Source organism: Salvelinus fontinalis, chromosome 13 (genome assembly GCF_029448725.1).
Source record: "Salvelinus fontinalis isolate EN_2023a chromosome 13, ASM2944872v1, whole genome shotgun sequence".
NCBI classification, from domain to species: domain Eukaryota; kingdom Metazoa; phylum Chordata; class Actinopteri; order Salmoniformes; family Salmonidae; genus Salvelinus; species Salvelinus fontinalis.
The window spans coordinates 3,712,879-3,734,511 of NC_074677.1; the positions used below are offsets into that span (position 1 = coordinate 3,712,879).

The window sequence follows — 21,633 nt, forward strand, 5'->3', positions numbered from 1 at the left end:
TGGTACAGCACTACCATAACTATACCATAAACATTTATGGTGCCACCTGGGTAATATGGCGAGTCATCAGAGAGCTGGTGACCATGGGGTCAGTCACCTTTCCACATTAAATAGTAGCCTATGGTGAAATACCCACTGCACCAAATGGTAAGCCCTTAAACAACACAACCAGACGTGAGCCCGACTGAATGGATTTAAATTTGAACAATATTTCAATACTACATCAAATGGCAGCATAGAGGTCCAAAGTGCCTCAGAAAAGTGGACAAGATTGTACCGTACAACTCCTTTTTAAATTTGTTAGTAAAAGGTGAATCACATTGTGAGTTTACCGACTGCTTCAGTCTAGGCCCCTAAGGCTGCCTTACATAGAGATGAAACAGGCTCTGTGAATCAACCACCATTTTGTCTTGCCTGTTTAGTTCTCCTCTGTCACTGGGAGTGTTGTTGTAACCCCCTATGAACAGCCACAGAGGTGTACTGTGCATTTTCCACTCTTGACAAAAGGGCCTGCAAAGCTGTGATGAGGCTCGATCTGGGAATTGGCAGTACACAAGGTAAGCTCATGTAAAGACAGTAAGCTCTTTAGATCAACAGCCACAACACCAGGGATGATCTTCAGGTGTGGACAGTGAGTTCGAGCACATGGGAAAGCACACCTAGCCTCAGACCTTTTCCAGAAATTCACACACCAATGCAATTCAGTGTTCCACTACTCAGATGCTACTCAGAGTATCTCTTAACACACACACACAGTGTGTGTTTCAGAATTCTAAAGTCGTTTTTGAGGAAGCAACACATACTCCAGGTCAATAGCCTTAAGTGATAGGGGTAAAACCCATTGCTCATCATATAATCTCTACTGGTGTATGCCTTTTCAAAATGCAAGCCACAAGACTGTGGCTTTCTGCCCATGTTTTTGATCATTCCTTGATTTACGTAATGCTCTAATAATTTGTATTTTTTAAATGCTCATTTGAAATGCTTACAACAGTGAGACGAAGTCATCCCTAAGTCTATTCGGGTATCAGTTACTCATTGACTTAAACTGTGTCACCTTTGATTTCATCACTTGAGTCGTTGTTGTACTATGCCATGAGAAAACATAAACCTCTTTCATGATTGTATGCTCAACAGTGTCCTTCAGCGCTGAGCCAAATAATTTTATTCCCCTCTCAGGGTTGAATCAGTTTGAAGAATATAAAACACTGTGAAACATCAACTTTTATAGTGCACCATACTAATTCAAAGTACACCTTACCAATGACTCCCGAGTGGCGCAGCGGTCTAAGGCACTGCATCTCAGTGTGTCACTACACACCCTGGTTCAATCCTGGGCTGTATCACAACCGGCTGTGTATTAGGAGTCCCATAGGGTGGGTTGCACAATTGGCCCAGAATCGTTAGAGGAGGGTTTGGCCGGGGTAGGCCGTCATTGTAAAATAAGAATGTGTTCTTAACTGATTTGCCTAGTTAAATAAAATGACAAATGTAATACTTGCCAAATCTCATACAAATCGTAAGTAGGTGCTCCTCTCTTATTGATAATCTGTAATTCACACAACTGACACAACTAACTGTCTTTGTCCATAAAATATGGCCTATACTGTATTCTCATGTTCCATAGTATGCAATCTGCAAGGAGTATGTCACATTTGTGCTCTCAAACCTTATAGCATGTAGTATCTGTGGCGTGATTGTATCTGTCTGATTTCTTTGCAAAGTACTAATAAACTATTTGAATATGTCCACATTTCCTCAACTCAAAATGTAGTTCAGCTGCCTAGTCAAATAATTTATCTCCCATCCAGCTCCAACGGTATTTCTTGCTGAGATGCTTTGACGGTGCTTTTCAGAGGGAACACTGTTGACCAAACACTATCAGTTTGATCAACAGCCAGAGCTGCTATAAAAAAATACAAAAAACCTGTATCCATTGAATAACACAGATGAGGGATATACAGTAGTTTGCATTGTATTTCTACAATTGATCCATTCAAACACTTTTTAGATGTAGATGACATAAATGGTAGAGCTGATATGACCCCTCGTTTTTTTGGGATCCTGTCTTCAGAAACGGAGAAACTGTGGCATACATAGACCTTCTGGTAATTGGGGATTCTATGGAGACATACAAACAATGTGAGAAAATAAGATAAAAAAATACAAATGTGCAATTATGGCCTAGGACATTGAAATCCCTTGCACCACCCAGTAATCCTGAAGCTGAGGCTACACCAAGGACTTGAGCCATTGATTGTGCCATTTGTTGTAGTTTGAACAATAAGAGGAGACTGCTCAAAGTCATTGCAGGAATTTTACTGTATATTGTGTTTGCTCTCAGTTTTTTACTAGAGTCCCTTCCTGGTGAATTTGCAGTGACTTATGTTTAAAGCAATGCATTGAGTGTTAGAACTGCCCCAGTAGAAATGCCGACGATGAGTATGAAGGGTCTCCTCGCTAACACCCGGGAAGTTACGATTCAAACTCCCAGTACACATCTCTCCAAGCGTTATAATGTCAAAATACGTTTTTCTACTCATCAAATATAGAGTTTCGCTGAGCATCTATCTTCATTTAAGCCTGTAATGTATTGTAACGACCCAGGGTCATTACAGTATGTACTTCCCAAAACAAAATAAGAATTTACAAGCAACAGAAAATATGCCTATTCGGCACCACCAATTGATCACTCATTACTGCCAATACGGGTTGGAAGGCTAGAACAGCTACATGTATTACCTTTATTTAACTAGGCAAGTCAGTTAAGAACCAATTATTGTTTACAATGACGACGCTGGGCCAATTGTGCACCACCCTATGGGACTCCCAATCACGGCTAGTTTTGATCAGCCTGGACTCGAACCAGAGTCTGTAGTGACGCCTTTAGCACTGAGATGCAGGTGCCTTTAGACCGCTGCGCCACTCGGGAGCCCAACAAATACTTTTGAGGTGCCGAAGCAGCATTTTTTCGGTTACTTGAATTTTTTTATTTACACCTTTTTAGAAGTACATACCGGAGTAAATGAAGCTAGTTGCTCAACGAAACTCCATATTTTACATTAAAACGTTTGCAAAGCTGTCTATTGGGAGTTTGAATCCGAGCTTCCTGGGCTTTAGACATCTCTAACGCACAGATACTGGGGCAGTATTGAACCAAAGACAAAGGTCCTAATGTCAATGGGCCTACTGTAAATGTTGTAACATTTCTGCTTGAACATCGCTGGTGCCTAAAATACAATACAATACAATATCGCCCCTTGTGGCAAATGTTTACAAAACCAGACAAAGGGAGCCAATTACAAAAGTGTTTCCAGGGGTTCCGTTGAATGACGTGGACATTGACCATTCAACTACAACTTTGTAGTTTACTGGCCAATCCCAAGTGGTCTTGGGTTTCAAGTGGGCGGGCTCTATCGCTATCACAGGGAGAGGACCTGGCCGCACAAGCAAAGCGGAAAGAAAATGGCGGCCGTGGCTGCGGAGCCAGGAGCTGCTGCGGCATCAACAACAACAGCGGGGAACAGTGGTGATTTCGAACCGGAACCGGTGCCGGAGGCCAAAATCGACTTCGATGCGACGCAGGAGTACGCACCAGTAATGGACCATGTTCACCAACTCAAGGATGGGGATGCAGTTCAGGAATGCAACCAGGTCCAAATGGAGCTAGTGAGCAGGCCAGACCTAGAAGCAGCGGGAAAAGCCCTCGCTGCTAGTGTAGAGGATGAACAGATCGAGGCAGGCTGTCTCGGGGTCGGCGTAGAAAAAACGGAGAACCATGCTCTCGAGGGCTTTGGCTCCAAATACACCATGTCGCGAGCGGAACGTTTGAAACAGTTTTTTTCGCCGAATGTTGAACCTGCAAACGAGGTCAGTAAGCACGAGCCCTACGCCTGCCTTCAGAATAGCTCCATCTCCGATTCACAGCCATCGGTGGTCTTTTTGCATTCGTTCCCTGCGCAACCTGTGGCTACGGAGGCTGAGCTGTCGTTAGCAGAACCAGCAGAACCCATTAAAGATTACGACAAGAACCCAGAATTAACCCAACCTACTAATATCGAGTGTGACTATAGAGCTTTAATTAAACCGTCTCACGAGGCTGAACTGGATCCCGAACCCGCAGTTGGATTTCCTTCTGTCTCCGAGTACAAGAATGACGACTCCTCAGAAGCTGCTTCGCTTGAACGTCCCCAGTCCATAGACCACGTCGACTTTCTACCAATTCTAGAGAGGGAGACAGTCCTTGGGACACCCGTGGAGGCTGGTTACATGTGTGACTTTTCGAGCATAACAACCCAGAACATTCCGAGACCCGAGGTTCCTGTAATGCCAGTGGACCAGGTACACTCCTCGGCAGAACTTGGAGACTCGTGCTCACCACAGAGGTTCGAAACGAATTTCAATGAAAGCGATCCAGTATCGAAACCCTCACCCCCTGTGTCTGGTGCTGAAACTGAGGAGCTACAGCCGGATTCTGTGCACAACCTGATACCTGGGTCCGAGGTTCGAGTATCTCTGGATCACATAATCGACGACGCACTGGTGGTGTCCTTTCAGTTAGGCAAGAAAATCTTCTCCGGGGTTCTGATGGACCTATCTAAAAGGTATATTATGATCCTTCTCAGAAATGTCTCTTATTATGCTTTTCTAGCTTTGTCACTTTCTGTCACTTTTCTGTTCTTAAGTTTAGGCCTACACCTGGAATCATATCACTTTGTTTTGTTTACTACTGACATCCATGGCACATACAATGTACACTCCTGAAATATGTGGTGCATCTACATTCCTAACTGGTGCTTTTGCAAACCCATGTCCCATCTTCCTAACCTTAACAGACACCGTTTTCTACTCTTGCCACAGGGCGAGGTGTCAAGCAACCAAGTGACCTCTATAGCTTGACAACCAAGTCACAAAAAATACAGAGAGTAACTGCTCGTACCCCCAATTATGTGGGCTGTGCTTTCGGTTTTAGTCTTTTCAGTTTACAAAACTCATCTTGGTTTTATTTACAAAGTCCAGTTATATCAGAGGTCAACTGGAGAGGAGGATCACATGAACAGTCTATAGTGTAAGGTCAGTCTTATGATGTATTTCCATACAGGATTTACCCTAGCGTTTTACCCAAAAGGCTCAGAAACTTTTCTGTTTCCATTTACTTGAGCCTCAATGGGCCATGGCTCCAGCAGCCCTGCTCTCACTTAGGGCCAAAGCCAGGCCACTGGTACTTTTCAGCTGTCATTTTACATAACAATGGCTAACTGTGAACTTTTAACACCTTCGCACAAAGCAACACTTTTTATTCTGCAGAGGTTGTTGATTCTGCTCTTTACAAGTCTTCACTGTCAGCCCTAGCCATGTAAACACAATGCCCCTAGTATATCATAAGGGTGAATACACTAGTCTAACACTGGTGTTACAGTCGAAAAGCAGCATTGGAGAATGGTGCAGTTGGTAGAGTAGAACTATGCTACTGTCACCCCCCCCTCCCCCGGTTTCTGTCTTATTTTCCTCTTTGTCATTTATCACCCGCCTCATCAACACCTTTCCTCCACCCCCCCCACACTTCTTTCTCTCACTTATCAGCTGCAGATCTATATTTAGGGTCATCGTTAAACGTTCTTATTTTTGCCTGCGGCCTATGTAAATTATCCTTATTATGTTAAGCAAAGGTGACATCTGCACACACAAACTTTACTAAACTATTAGAGGAAATCAACACTTTGTGGTGTTTCGTTTCCCTTCACAAGGGGCTCTTTGTGGAGTTGTGCTTTATATGTTCATATCATTTCAGGGTATAATTTCAGGATATCTTCATATCATTTCAGGATATAATATCAGGATATCTTCATATCATTTCAGGATATCTTCATATCATTTCAGGATATCTTCATATCATTTCAGGATATCTTTATATCATTTCAGGATATAATATCAGGATATCTTCATATCATTTCAGGATATAATATCAGGATATCTTTATATCATTTCAGGATATAATATCAGGATATCTTCATATCATTTCAGGATATAATATCAGGATATCTTCATATCATTTCAGGATATAATATCAGGATATCTTCATATCATTTCAGGATATAATATCAGGATATCTTCATATCATTTCAGGATATCTTTATATAATTTCAGGATATAATATCAGGATATCTTCATATCATTTCAGGATATAATATCAGGATATCTTCATATCATATCAGGATATCTTCATATCATATCAGGATAACTTCATATCATATCAGGATAACTTCATATAATATCAGGATATCTTCATATCATTTCAGGATATAATATCAGGATATCTTCATATCATTTCAGGATATAATATCAGGATATCTTCATATCATTTCAGGATATAATATCAGGATATCTTCATATCATTTCAGGATATCTTCATATCCTATCTGATATTATACTCTGAAATGATATGAAGATATCCTGATATTATACGCTGATTTGATATCTTCATATCATTTCAGAGTATAATGTCAGAATATGTGAATTTTTTGTGTTATACCGTGTAGACCTAGGCTATTAATGTAGTATGTCAATACATGGAATAATATATGCTATAACTTGGGAAGCCAAATTAGTTTAAGTTGCTATGATAAGATCCTGAGCAGCGGTCATCTCAAAGACAAAGGTCAGTTCATTGCAATGACAAGATGGAGGCCACTAAAACCTTAGGGTTTCCTTTTCCAATCTTACAGTACTGTAGATAATCAGCACCCTCTACAAACAAAATACTTTTTTTTTTAGACCCTCATTGTTGAGTCTAAGCAGAGACCTGTATATAATGACAAGATGCTTATTTCTCCGCCTTAACAATAGGAGTCGTTGTCCCAAAGAGGGGAAGGCAGGCAACATAGAAACTCATTGGGCTTATTTTTGATAGATTTTGGTGAGAGTTAAACCTCTTGTTTCGCATTTTCCTCTCTAGTTTAAGGGATCGGTTTATGGCTTTTGTTTTCCAAAAGTCCCCTGAGTGCAGGCCTTGTGCGTGTGATTGGCCAGAGTGTGTTCCATAACATAGGTCATTAGAGAAAAAAATGTGATTTTGATAAAATATTCGAACTACATTACAACATAATGGTGATAATTGTATTTGAATGGTAAATCTTTTGATAAACTGGGTAAATTAAGATGGCAAAGGCTTACTCACAATACAGGTGAATGCATATTCAATAGGAGTATTTGAGCTTGTTTTGGCTGACCAGTGTCTATGGTGCTACAGATGACAATCTGTATTCCTTCCATGTGGGACTTCTATTAGCCTACTGATAAACAACGTTTACATAGAAGCATCACTCCATGTCAAGCCGGTATGGAAGGACATCATATAGGCTTTTAGTTTGACTATATTAAATAACATCTATTCAATCCAAATGGGTCCAATGTAACCTAATGATTTGGGATCACGGATGCTTATGGAACTAGTATTTTTTTGGTAATTTTCCGTGAGTAGGAAAACTTTTTTTTTTTTCAGATGTCATGACTCATCTCTAAACAGCTCTGCTGCTAGGATGAAACAACTCAATTGGCTAATTCAGCTATCTGTCAAGAATTGGGCGGGTTGTAACTTGATTCTACTGCTACGATTGGATAGAGTTAGGCTGTAACTCCACTTGCTTTCACATCCCTCCATCGCTCATATCACTTGGTGCTATTTACTGCTACTATGAGAACTATCTCAATGGCGATGACATTTGCTACCAAGTCATAATGTGCATAATATCTAACGAGAGCGAGGCTAGGAAAAAAAGACTCACATGACGATGCAAGTTCTGTTCGAATGACTCAAATCTGAGGAGTGAGAATGCACGGAAGACACATTTCAGTTGAAGTCATTCAGTTGTACAACTGACTAGGTATCCCCCTTTCCCTCTACAGCTTTCTTGGTCCATAAACATGCAGGAAGATTTTTAGCTAGCTAAACCCATTGCCAACCTATATTTAGGTATTTTAAAACACTTGCTTCTTTCCCTAATATGACAATAATCTAATCCGACTGTCATCTGTCAATTTACGGATACAATTGCCTGTTGGTCAAATTAACACACCAGTAAATAGCTAATGTTACTTCGCAAGTCAGATGGCTCGTTGCCGAAAATGGTGCATGTTCAAAATGATTATTAAGAACAAATTCTTATTTATAATGACGGCCTACTCGGGAACAGTGGGTTAACTGCCTTGTTCAGGGGCAGAACGACAGATTTTTACCTTGTCAGCTCAAGGATTCGATCCAGCAACCTTTCGGTTACTGGCCCAACAAGAGAAGGCCCGATAGACTAGAAAAGGTCAATATCGGCCCGATATATCGTCTTGGCCGATTATCGGTCTTTCTCGACAGATCATATGGTGTTGTTTTCCCCATTGGATGTGTGCTCAAAAGACTGTCGGTTTGAACTATAGACATAGACCCGGTTCCCCAAAAGCATCTTAAGGCTAATAAGTTCATCGTTAGAATCATCAATGGTTCTAACGATGAACAGCCATAAGATGAATTTTGGAAACCAGGCCCTGGAACATTCCATATTCTACTTAAGCACTTATCTGAAACATCAGGGGGAAAAATCGGTATTACAAATGATGGTGGAAATTCCACCCACCTATCATAAGGTGCCACTACTACCATATTGCATGTACCTATCCAATAGTGATGGGGGGGGAATCGATAGTTACATATCGCAATATTATTTTTGGGATGATATTGATCCTATAACTCCAAGTATGGATTTAAATGTTTGCTTGTTTTTGTTGCTCTGTAGCATGCAGGTAGCCTAGTGGCTAGAGTGTTGGACCAGTACCTGAAAGGTTGCTGGATCGAATCCCTGAGCTGACTTGGTAAAAATCTGTCGTTCTGCCCCTGAGCAAGGCAGTTAACACACTGTTCCCCAGGCGCCGAAGACGTGGATGTCGATTATGGCAGCCCCCCGCACCTCTCTGATTCAGAGGGGTTGGGTTAATTGCGGAAGAAGCATTCAGTTGTACAACTGACTAGGGTATCTCCCTTTCCCTAACTAGTGCTAGTCGGCTGTACCCCAGTATTTTTCATCCTATAGCTCCTATAGCTTGTGTGAGACAACATATTTTCACTACTTTTATTTCAATTACTGATCAAAACTACATTTTCTCAAAGCTCTCTCTTCTCTCTGCAACAAATATATAGTGAGCAATATGTTTGGAACATCAGATCGCAATACATATAGAATGGTGAGAATCACAATAAATATCGTATCGGCCCTTACGTATCGTGATAATATTGTATCGTGAGGTCTCTGGCCATTCCCAGCCCTATACTATCCAATAAGCCTATTTCAGATCTAGGGGTAGAATCTGTTTCTTGACCAAGCCATCTTTTTGTCCAGCATCCCTTGATAAGGAAGGAGAAGATGGTGGTTGTGTGACAATGAAAGGTGTTGGTTGATAAGGAGGCTGCTGTGATGGAAAGCAAAGGCAGTGGCTAGGAACGGCATGTTCTCCTGTTCATGGCTGTTTCATTAGTTGTGATCAGTCTTCCTAATCCTTGTGCAATTTTACACTTCGTGTCGGCTGTCACAGAGGGATCTGCATCTTTCGGCGGTTTCAAGGATGTTTATAAGTAGGAACGGATGGGCTCATGGCCAGATTAATGCAAGGATGGATGTACTTGCTTTATGTAACTGCCAGGAAAGCAATTAATTTCAACTGGACACATCCCTCTGGTTTAGAGAGATTGAATGTTTGTATGTAGCCTTCAGTGCAGTAATTAAGTACAAGCATCCCAACCCTCCACGTTTAATGTTATGCTCTGAAAAAGGCCGTAGCCTACCACTATTGTCCAGTTACATTTTCAGTTTCCATGATGGCTCAGTGCAGTCCAGGCCTCGTCAAGGTGACTTCTGGGGAATCCTTTCCCCCTATTCTATTATAGAATATTCTCTATCTATCCTGTGCAGACTGTTTCACACCTTGACCCAGTGCTGTGATGTATAATTCCTAGTCATCTGGTGGTTAGCTAAAACACCATGCATGGCTCATCTCTGCTCTGCTGGGAAAAAAATATTTTCAGCCCTGATCCTCCATCCTCAACCTGAATCTTGACTGGTATTGTTTCATACCGTCTCCTCGCCTATGTAAACAATGCACAATCTCTCTTCAAATTAGAGAAATTATATCATTATAATTAGTGGTTGCTGTGACTGCAATTTGATCCGTTACTGAAATTGCCCTCCCATGAATGTCAAGTGCATTGAAAAGCAACACTTCTCGGCATACGTTTACTCTCCCATTTGTATAATCATGTTTTGCCGTTGCATTAATTTACAAGATGCTCATGTAGACATGACATAAGGAAATGGGTTAGTATTGGACTATTTGTTTTGCGTGTATCTCCTAATACCACGTTACAATGAATGCTCCTATTAAAGGGATGCAGCAGAGCTTTTTGTGTAATTTCAGCCAGTAGTTTTGAAAGTAGCTCACAAACCAAAACGGCCCCGAAAAATTGTGAACAATTTTGTACAATGTCTTCCATTTAGTGTATATATATATACATATATATTACGTACTGGAAAAATCAAATAAAAATCCTGAAATTTGTAATTCCAATTTGTACAATATGTTACGAATTTGTAAATGCTTAAGATCCCATTCAATCTCTTTAAGGAAGAGTATAGATCCAATGTTTTGTTCTCCACCCGGCACAGCCAGAAGAAGACTGGCCACCCCTCAGAGCCTGGTTCCTCTCTAGGTTTCTACCTAGGTTCCTGCCTGTCTAAGGAGTTTTTCCCTTAGCCACCGTGCTTCTACATCTGCATTGCTTGCTGTTTGGGGTTTTAGGCTGGGTTTCTGTATAGCACTTTGTGACACCGGCTGATGTAAAAAGGGCTTTATAAATACATTGGATTGATTCTCCAAAGGGGGGGGAGAGGTTCAGTACAGGCCCACTAGAGGTAGGATATGATCCATCCTGCATTCCTTACATTGTAGCGCAGCAGGAGAGTGTGCTTTCATCACTATAGCACATTCAGAGATCGATTTATAGCCATTAATCCAAAATAACGAATAGGTTTTTGACCAGAAAGGTGAGATTTTAACCTTTCTTAGAGTATGCAACATTACTAGTTATTGTTTAGGGTCTTCTCATGATAAATAACTACTTTCGGGGATTACGTAGATTACATTTAAGCGATTTTAAGACTTCATTGTTTCTGACTCACTTTCTCTTTTAATGAATAAAGTTGGAGGGAAGTTGAGCATTAATATTGTAAACAAAGCTTGGTTTCCTGCTGTGTTTTCAGGCCCTTGTGCACTCTAGTTACCTACGGTGGTTTTGTGTTTGTCTGTGGGAACTGCTTTGATCTCGTGCAACACTAGTTTAGTGTGCTGCTGTTCTTCACAGCACTCTTTTTACGTCTGAAACTTTTCTCCTTGCATGTTCAGGATTTAATGGCTTTAGATGTATGTACTAAATGTACTTATGTAGGCCTGAAATTAGAAATGTCTTGCATTTAGCATGAAATGTCAGAAATACAAGAGAAACTAAAAACAAACCTTAGCCAATGAATGATATGAGTTATTTTTGTTGTTAAGTTATCCACAGTTTCTAAATCCTCTCAACTTTCTATTCTCAGGTTTGGACCCTATGGAATTCCAATCACTCTGTTCCCCGAGAGAGAATACAAGGATAAACCTGAATCTATGCAGCTAAAGAGGGAACAACTCCAGTCAGAGACTGAGAATGTGGAAAAGCCAATCCAGGAAAACCCTGATGGCCAAGTCGTCACAGTGCCCGAACCAAACCCTGACCCCCAGCCTAACCCATGGACTTCAAAACCTCCCCCACTGTTTCAGGAAGGAGCCCCTTACCCTCCCCCTTTGTTCATCAGGGACACCTACAACCAGTCGTTACCTCAGCCGCCTCCCCGCAAGATCAGGCGGCCCAAGCGCAGGCTGTACCGCGAGGAGCCCACCTCCATCATGAATGCCATCAAGCTGCGGCCCCGTCAGGTGCTCTGTGACAAGTGCAAGGGCGCTGTCACGACAGTGGACAAGAGGGAGCCACGCAGAGGCCCTGTGTCAGACTCTAGGAGCGAGGATGCCAAGCGGAGACGCAACGACAGTGCAGCCACTGTCAGCAAGCGGCTGCGCAATGACCCCCGCTCAGAGGAGAAGAGCCGTGCTGCTGAGGTGGCCAAACGACAGGTCTCCTCTTCTTCCTCCTCTCTGGGCCAGGTGAAGGGCGGAGCTGGAGGGAACAGGGTTCTGAGGGCGACCTCCACCACAACATCATCACCGGTGAACAGCGGCTCCAGAGTCCAGCTCAATGCCAAGAAAATGCTGCAGAGCAAAAATGTTGATCACTCCAAGGCCCGGGAGGTGCTGAAACTGGCCAAGACCCAGAAGAGGCAGAGGGAGACTACGGTCACTGACAGCAGTGGCAACGCCAAGACGGTGACGAGGGCAGCCGCCCTGCAGGAGGCCCACGCACACCAGAAGGTCCACTTCACCCGGAGGCTGCAGCAGATCAGCGGGGTGGGACCAAGCAACGCCACTCCTCTCCCACCCAGGATGCGCATCAAGCCTCAAAGGTACCGTAATGAAGAGAATGACTCTTCTACATGTAAGCTGCCTTGCCTGGAGAAAGTGCCGGGAATTGGCTGTTTGTCCCCTCCAAAGCCAGACGCGCCCTGCTGCACCGCCACACGCTCCTCCTCCTGCTCCACAGGCCAGGCCGCTGCCGCTGAAAGCCAGGGCCCAGATAACGGGCCAGAACCTGAGGTTTGTCCTCAGCCCCAAGTGGAGCCCCCCACGGCCACGGAGCACAGTGACCCCAAAGCGGAGCCAGAGGAGCAGGGGGGGCAGGAGGAGAGGCGGGAGACGCGTGGCAGCAAGGCTGGCAACCTTGTCGTTTTCATGAACCTTAACCCCGGCCAGCCGGACTCCTCTAATACCTCCATGTGCAGCGTTGATAGTGCAGACGACCTAAAGTCCTCAGACTCAGAGTGTAGCTCTACGGAGAGCTTTAACTTTCCCCCTCCCGGTCGCCCCTCGCCCCCCGTCCCCGGCACGTCCTCAGCAGTCGCTGACCCGTCGCCTGCCCCTACGGAAGAGAAAAAGCCCTGTAAATCTCAGAAAGTGTTTTCTAAAAATGTGTCTAAGTGTGTCTCTCTGGAGGGCAGGACCATTTGCGTAGGGGACATTGTTTGGGCCAAAATATATGGCTTTCCCTGGTGGCCAGCCCGCGTCTTAGGCATCCAAATCAGTCGCAAAGATAATGGGCTCTTAGTCAGGCAGGAGGCCCGTGTCGCCTGGTTTGGTTCACCCACCACCTCCTTCCTGGCTCTTGCACAGGTCGCCCCTTTTCTAGAAAGCTTCCAGTCACGCTTTGACAAGAAGAGAAAGGGCTTGTACCGTAAAGCCATCACAGAGGCAGCCAAGGCTGCCAAGCAGCTCACTCCCGAGGTTCGCGCCTTGCTTACACAATTCGAGACGTGAGGTGGTGTGCTTTGGGGGAAAAGGAAAGGTAGGCAAAAATGGCACCCACTTTCGTCCCCCCCTGCATCTCTCCCCTGCTCGTCACCTGCCGGGCCCCCTCACCTTCCAGGGAGAAAGAAACAAAATATTTCAGGCCAGAACACAACCAGTAATAATTTTTTTTGTACGTTTGAAAAGGGACTGGGTGGTATGGGGTTATGAACCTTGCTGGGTATATAAGGATGGCAGTGTATTTTTACTTTATCCTATCAAGTATCACTTTTTTCCAACCTGGTGGAAATCTGGTAATTGTATATTTTAGGAACATTTTTATTCACTGGTCAGTGATTTTGAATATTCTCCTTCTGAAATTGAAGCCTTTAAATGTCACTCTTTGTTCAAGGAAACTTACGTCATGTTCTAACACTGCGGGGTTCATAGGTTAACCAATCGAGTTCCGCTGCCAAGTGTCAAAATCTTAGAGACAAAAAAGGTATTTCTTTCCCGTCTATGCAACAAACGGTTCAGTGTCAGATACTGTGAATGGAAAGATACAGAATCTGAGCAGGAGTAGATATTATGTATCTGTACGGGTGGAAGACATGCTGTAGCTGTGATGTGACCAGGAAGTGGACACTTGTGGATTTGAAGAGAGAGCAAGCGTAGGGTCTTATGTACCTCAGACATAGTCATAGCTGCCTGGCTGTGGGAGCTGCCAGCCAGGACTTTCCAGACAGTTGAGCCTTGGTAGCGAGGAGAGGAGGTGCCTTTAAGCCAGACAGTTGAGCCAGGGTGGTGAGGAGAGGAGGTGTCTTTTTAAGCCAAAGTCGCCTCAAGTGGAGGTGAGAGGAGGATGGTGTGCCGTTCCTCATCCCCTCTCAAAATAGAGATGGCTATTGATACAGTACCCCCCCCCCACCCCCACCCATATTTCTACAGTGCTACTACATAATCTAGTTCCCTTGACTCAGGCCTCCTCACTCCCCCTGTCTCTGTTCTTCTATCTGACTATGTCCTGTCTACCTAATGCTCTACTGAGTTATCCAAGACTGTTCTATTCCTACTTCTCTAATCTTCCTAGCTAGCGCCTTTGGTTTTTCATACATAAAACGATGCCCAATTGTTTTAAAATCACTGATTTAATGAATTGTCTGCATCGGGACATTTTCAACAAACATTTAGTTGATGCAGTGTAAGCTTCCCATTCCAATGATAATTGAGTCGACTAGCATTGGCAGTGGGAAGCCATTTTAGTTACTCCTCATAAACCGATGTGATATGGTAGCACGTTACATTTTTTGCTAATTTTGTTAAACTTTTACTATGGGTTTGCCATATCTTGTTGATTTACTAAGTTGCCCAGTGATTTCTCAGTCTCCGTTGTTAGACCTACTCCACCCTAATTTGAAGTGGGAAATGTGTGTTGACTTTATTTGGTGCGTCTGAACTTTATCTTCTATCACTTCCTTCACTGCTTGGCTAATCTCGTACGACTGTGAATCTTGATTTGATATATTATGTACAGTACAATCTGTATCAAATTATTTACAACTTTCATGATGATTCATGTTAAAGGGTTTTCTTTAGTTTGACTGATGGGAGTGCGGGGTGAGGAAAGGTGACCTCTCCTGCTGGCTGAAGGGGGGGGGTGGAGAGATGACCTATCCTGGCTGAAAGGGGGGGGGGGGTGGAGGAAAGATGACCTATCCTGGCTGAAGAGGGGGGTTGAGGTCATCTTTCCTATCCTGGCTGAAAGGGGGTGGGGGGTTTGAGGAAAGATGACCTATCCTGGCTGAAGGGGGGTGTGTGTGTTGTGAGGAAAGATGACCTATCCTGGCTGAAAGGGAGGGGGGGGGGGGGGGTGAGGAAAGATGACCTATCCTGGCTGAAGGGGGGGGGGGGGGTTGAGGAAAGATGACATATCCTGGCTGAAAGGGGGGGGGGGGGGGGGTTGTGAGGAAAGATGGCCTATCCTGGCTGAAAGGGGGGGGGGGGTTGAGGAAAGATGACCTATCCTGGCTGAAAGGGGGGGGGGGGGGGGTTGAGGAAAGATGACCTATCCTGGCTGAAAGGGGGGGGGGGGAGATGTCCTATCCTGGCTGAAAGGGGAGGGGTAAAGATGATCTGTTATGTAATTATGGGTTCACTTCAGATTTGACCATTTCATCACAAAAATGATGAATTACATTTCCTAAATATGTTACTAGCCACTCTGACTAAATATGAAACGACATACAGTAAGACTGACATTGCCTCCCCTTTGGCCCGAACAGGTAGAGATCAGAGGCCTATTGCTTGGTAGCACACACTGACCATTGTTACAAACAGAAACATTTATGGTTATGACAGTTGGCTCTGTTTCTTTCTGACTTCGATCATCTGTTTGCAGATCAGAGAATGCTGTATAGGAGACAAAACCGGTGAAAAGTAACATTTGATGAACACTTGTGTAAATGTTTTCTGCTGTTTTTAAAAAAAGTATATAAATAAAATGTAAACTTTAAAAGAATCTTCCCTAGTTGTCGTCATTTTAGTGCTCCTTCCATTAACACCTACAATTCCAATGACGTTTATAAGCCTTCAGTTTCACCTTGAAACAAGCTGTTGTAAAGACATTGATGGTCATTTGGAATTTGAGATACTTCTATTGTCTCTTTTGCACCAAATGGGGGGCCTTTTAAGTTGACAATGACCACGCCTTTTAAAATGGGGCTTGTGGTCTTTATATTAGCTGCGATTTTACTGCAACATTTTGTGGGGCTTTTATGAAATAGCAGACCTGTATAAAAACGTATTTGCCAGTCAAGCCCCATCTGCCACCTGGGGCTGTTAGCCAGTCAAGCCCCTGTCTGTCACCTGGGGCTGTTAGCCAGTCAAGCCCCTGTCTGTCACCTGGGGCTGTTAGCCAGTCAAGCCCCTGTCTGTCACCTGGGGCTGTTAGCCAGTCAAGCCCCTGTCTGTCACCTGGGGCTGTTAGCCAGTCAAGCCCCTGTCTGTCACCTGGGGCTGTTAGCCAGTCAAGCCCCTGTCTGTCACCTGGGGCTGTTAGCCAGTCAAGCCCCTGTCTGTCACCTGGGGCTGTTAGCCAGTCAAGCCCCTGTCTGTCACCTGGGGCTGTTAGCCAGTCAAGCCCCTGTCTGTCACCTGGGGCTGTTAGCCAGTCAAGCCCCTGTCTGTCACCTGGGGCTGTTAGCCAGTCAAGCCCCTGTCTGTCACCTGGGGCTGTTAGCCAGTCAAGCCCCTGTCTGTCACCTGGGGCTGTTAGCCAGTCAAGCCCCTGTCTGTCACCTGGGACTGTTAGCCAGTCAAGCCCCTGTCTGTCACCTGGGGCTGTTAGCCAGTCAAGCCCCTGTCTGTCACCTGGGGCTGTTAGCCAGTCAAGCCCCTGTCTGTCACCTGGGGCTGTTAGCCAGTCAAGCCCCTGTCTGTCACCTGGGGCTGTTAGCCAGTCAAGCCCCTGTCTGTCACCTGGGGCTGTTAGCCAGTCAAGCCCCTGTCTGTCACCTGGGGCTGTTAGCCAGTCAAGCCCCTGTCTGTCACCTGGGGCTGTTAGCCAGTCAAGCCCCTGTCTGTCACCTGGGGCTGTTAGCCAGTCAAGCCCCTGTCTGTCACCTGGGGCTGTTAGCCAGTCAAGCCCCTGTCTGTCACCTGGGGCTGTTAGCCAGTCAAGCCCCTGTCTGTCACCTGGGGCTGTTATCCAGTCAAGCCCCTGTCTGTCACCTGGGGCTGTTAGCCAGTCAAGCCCCTGTCTGTCACCTGGGACTGTTAGCCAGTCAAGCCCCTGTCTGTCACCTGGGGCTGTTAGCCAGTCAAGCCCCTGTCTGTCACCTGGGGCTGTTAGCCAGTCAAGCCCCTGTCTGTCACCTGGGGCTGTTAGCCAGTCAAGCCCCTGTCTGTCACCTGGGGCTGTTATCCAGTCAAGCCCCTGTCTGTCACCTGGGGCTGTTAGCCAGTCAAGCCCCTGTCTGTCACCTGGGGCTGTTAGCCAGTCAAGCCCCTGTCTGTCACCTGGGGCTGTTAGCCAGTCAAGCCCCTGTCTGTCACCTGGGGCTGTTAGCCAGTCAAGCCCCTGTCTGTCACCTGGGGCTGTTAGCCAGTCAAGCCCCTGTCTGTCACCTGGGGCTGTTAGCCAGTCAAGCCCCTGTCTGTCACCTGGGGCTGTTAGCCAGTCAAGCCCCTGTCTGTCACCTGGGGCTGTTAGCCAGTCAAGCCCCTGTCTGTCACCTGGGGCTGTTAGCCAGTCAAGCCCCTGTCTGTCACCTGGGGCTGTTAGCCAGTCAAGCCCCTGTCTGTCACCTGGGGCTGTTAGCCAGTCAAGCCCCTGTCTGTCACCTGGGGCTGTTAGCCAGTCAAGCCCCTGTCTGTCACCTGGGGCTGTTAGCCAGTCAAGCCCCTGTCTGTCACCTGGGGCTGTTAGCCAGTCAAGCCCCTGTCTGTCACCTGGGGCTGTTAGCCAGTCAAGCCCCTGTCTGTCACCTGGGGCTGTTAGCCAGTCAAGCCCCTGTCTGTCACCTGGGGCTGTTAGCCAGTCAAGCCCCTGTCTGTCACCTGGGGCTGTTAGCCAGTCAAGCCCCTGTCTGTCACCTGGGACTGTTAGCCAGTCAAGCCCCTGTCTGTCACCTGGGGCTGTTAGCCAGTCAAGCCCCTGTCTGTCACCTGGGGCTGTTAGCCAGTCAAGCCCCTGTCTGTCACCTGGGGCTGTTAGCCAGTCAAGCCCCTGTCTGTCACCTGGGGCTGTTAGCCAGTCAAGCCCCTGTCTGTCACCTGGGGCTGTTAGCCAGTCAAGCCCCTGTCTGTCACCTGGGGCTGTTAGCCAGTCAAGCCCCTGTCTGTCACCTGGGGCTGTTAGCCAGTCAAGCCCCTGTCTGTCACCTGGGGCTGTTAGCCAGTCAAGCCCCTGTCTGTCACCTGGGGCTGTTAGCCAGTCAAGCCCCTGTCTGTCACCTGGGGCTGTTAGCCAGTCAAGCCCCTGTCTGTCACCTGGGGCTGTTAGCCAGTCAAGCCCCTGTCTGTCACCTGGGGCTGTTAGCCAGTCAAGCCCCTGTCTGTCACCTGGGGCTGTTATCACATGAACGATAATGGGAGGAAAAGGGGGAATATGGTAGAAAAATGTTGCGCAAAATCATTCCTTTTATTGAACAGATTTTCTTACCTGCAAACAGATATAGGACCTATCTATTAAATATATCACCTGGTCAGACCATTATTACTGTTCCAACTGGCGGATAGACCTTACAGTAATAATTGTCTGACTAGGCAATAATGTAATAGCTAGGTCATACAGAATAAATCAACCTTTATATGTCACATGCTTCGTAAACAACAGGTGTGGAACAACAGTGAAAGGCTTAATTACAGGCTCTTCCCAACAATGCAGAGAGAAAGCAAATAGAGACATAATATGAAAGTAAAGGCGTACCAGGACTGGGTTGATGTGCAGGGGTACGAGTTAATTGAGGTAAATATGTACACAAGCAGTCTTATGACTTGGAGGTAGAAGGTGTTCAGGGTCCTGTTGGTTCCAGACTTGGTGCATCGGTACCGCTTGCCGTGCGGCAGCAGAGAGAACAGTATGATTGACACCGTCTGGTATAGAGGTCCTGAATGGCAGGTCATTGACTTCATAGGCTAATGGAAAAAGAGCCATTGCTCAAGCAATGCTTTTTTAAATGAAATGGTACTGTGAAGTAACGTTTTGCTTTGAAATACAAATTAAAAGACAACCTATATATATTTATGTTGAGCAGCATACACAACCTTACTTAAATAAAACAATCCACTCGGCAGCAGTCAATGTTATCTGGCTTGAATGTCAAGGACATTTGAATATTCCGTTGAGTTAAATGCATGGCAGACCAGCAAACTGCTGAAACGTTTATGGCGGAACACGATGACTCATTTGTGATGTCTATCTTGGTTTGCCACTGTCACATACTTGCTAGGCTGAGACATCCGTACAGGACAACTCAGGTAGAGATCCCTCATTGAGACATACATGAGCCCTCCCAAAATGCCTTAGAAGTGTTCTCCAGTCTGCAAGTAAAGCCATTGTAGCGTGAACAATGTACTGTTTACTCAAGGAGTACAAGGTTAATTCCTGAGTTCACTGGAGTCCCCTCAAAAACCTTGTGTTGTTGGCTGACTAATGACCTACAGTCATATTCAATGAACATTTTAGTATTTGGATGAATGGCCGTCCTGCCAGGTACCATAGGATTGCCTTTTTCAATAATGTCTGTGCTTGGATAAAAAAAAAAAGAGGCTTTTTTTTATGGCTATTGAATGTGCTTTCTTCTGGTCAAATACAGCAAGAACATGTCGTCTGATTTGGATGAAAAGGTCCCTGATGTGTCCATCTCTCTCTCTTCTCTTCCAGCGCTGCAACGCTGAAGGGCTGCTGATGGGTCCTTCACTCCTAACACCGCTATTGGTTGCAAGACTGTCAGACGGAATTGATGGAGACATGTCATGGACATAATTATTTTTTATTTAAGTATCGGAAGAAGGAACATATATATTTATAATGGAAAGCAGACCTACTACTCCAGGCCTATCCATCTGATTTGAGCAGGCGTCCATTTCCTCAAGAATGTGATCTTCGTTTGAGTGGAGACTTCTGCAGTAGACAAGCACACGTGGGTTCTCTTGACTGTTATTGATATCTGTGACAGGACACAGGACTTTGCAGGGTTTTATAGTAGGTTGATCAGTGATCTTGAAATGCAAAGACAGAGAGCTTTGGGCCAGTAACAGGTCGCTTGTTCGAATCTCTGAGGCGACTAGGTGAAAAATCGTATCGATGTGCCCTTGAGCAAGGCACTTAACCCGACGAATTGCTCCTGTATGTCGCTCTGGATAAGAGCGTCTGCTAAATGACAAAAATGTAAATGTAAAAAAAAAAAAGGAATAAAAAACAATACTATGTAAAATAAAATATGTAGTGCAATAGAGATTGCATGTGCTATGCTATTGCAGTGCAGTCGCAGAAAAATGGGTTTTGTTGTGCGGGAAAAGTTATCCCGGTGTCCCAGTCTCTGCCACAACCCTAAATTAGCTCCTGTTATTCCACAGTGAGCTACCAGCTGAGCTACAAGCAGCCTTAGGGCTCGATTCAATCCGTATTGCTGAAGTCCAGCATTTTATAACGCGATTTAACATTTAGTAACGCGAGAACATTGCTTTTACATTTCGATCGCGCTTGTAGCGCAGCTCTTCACGGATCGAATTGAGCCCTGCTGAACACCTCCAAATGTCTAGAATGTTCCTGGGCAGCTGGAGTGTCGCAGTACTTGAGGTGTGTCGTCTACAGTTGACAGTCAAATACAGGAAAACAAAGATAGGCCTATATCACACTCCCCCCGCTCAGTGTCGTGTGACTTTCACACTGTCTTTCACCTTCCCTTGTTCTCTCCCCCTTATCCAGCTCAAAGAGGTTATGACATTAAAATGTGCGAATTTAAGAATCCATGTCATTTTCCTTGCCAGCTGTCCCTCCTCACTCCCTTTCTCTAGGGTCAAACCAACCTACATACAGTAGTCTTCTTCCTCCCTGAGTTCCTCCTCACATCAAGACACATAGGGCCAGTTGACTTGACCCCTGGAGGCCATTATGTGATACAGGCCAGATTGGGGATTCCCAAAAGGGAAACGTTCAGTCAGTCAGGAGCAGCTGAAGAGAGAGCCACAGTGACTGAATCGGCTCATCTCTCTTTCTCGTGCACATATATATGCGTTTCAATACAATCAAATCGTTTCTTGACTTAAACATACGACTGACTGGTGGTTGTGGGACATCCTGTTATTACTGTATCTGCATCTAAAAAAAAAAATCAGTAAATTTGCTGTTTGCCTTTGTACTTGGTGTGTGAGTATTTTATTCTATATTGTACTTCGCCATCCTCTGAATATTTAAGTAAAAAAATAAATAAAAAGGCCTACAAAGTAATTCATCCTTTCAATACAATTTTAACAACTACACTATGGCCCTGTACACACCGAGGTTGTACAACCCATTTGACAAATGGTGTGATACCACATATATTCTTGAGAAGTTGTGAAATCAGTTGTATAACCTGAGTGTTTACAGGCCAATGACACTTTCAATCCTCAAATCCTAACGTCAAAGAAGTGGCAGATGAAATCGCTCCATAAAAAAATGTA

General features: G+C 45.0%; 1 protein-coding gene across 1 annotated transcript; it reads left to right on the forward strand.

Moving 5' to 3' along the window:
- The first annotated feature begins 3,436 nt into the window (after positions 1-3,436).
- LOC129867939 (PWWP domain-containing protein 2A-like) lies at positions 3,437-21,329 on the forward strand. The gene is made up of 3 exons (XM_055941435.1): positions 3,437-4,604; positions 11,631-13,522; positions 19,850-21,329. The coding sequence occupies exons 1-2, from the start codon at positions 3,466-3,468 to the stop codon at positions 13,492-13,494; spliced, it is 3,003 nt and encodes a 1,000-aa protein (XP_055797410.1). The 5' UTR covers positions 3,437-3,465; the 3' UTR covers positions 13,495-13,522; positions 19,850-21,329.
- Positions 21,330-21,633: the final 304 nt, after the last annotated feature.

Excerpts from the sequence above, each read along its gene's own strand:
- LOC129867939 (XM_055941435.1), top strand. The coding sequence starts at position 3,466 with ATGGCGGCCGTGGCTGCGGAGCCAGGAGCTGCTGCGGCATCAACAACA. Across the intron at positions 4,605-11,630 it reads CTGATGGACCTATCTAAAAG|GTTTGGACCCTATGGAATTC; the intron begins GTATATTATGAT and ends TTCTATTCTCAG.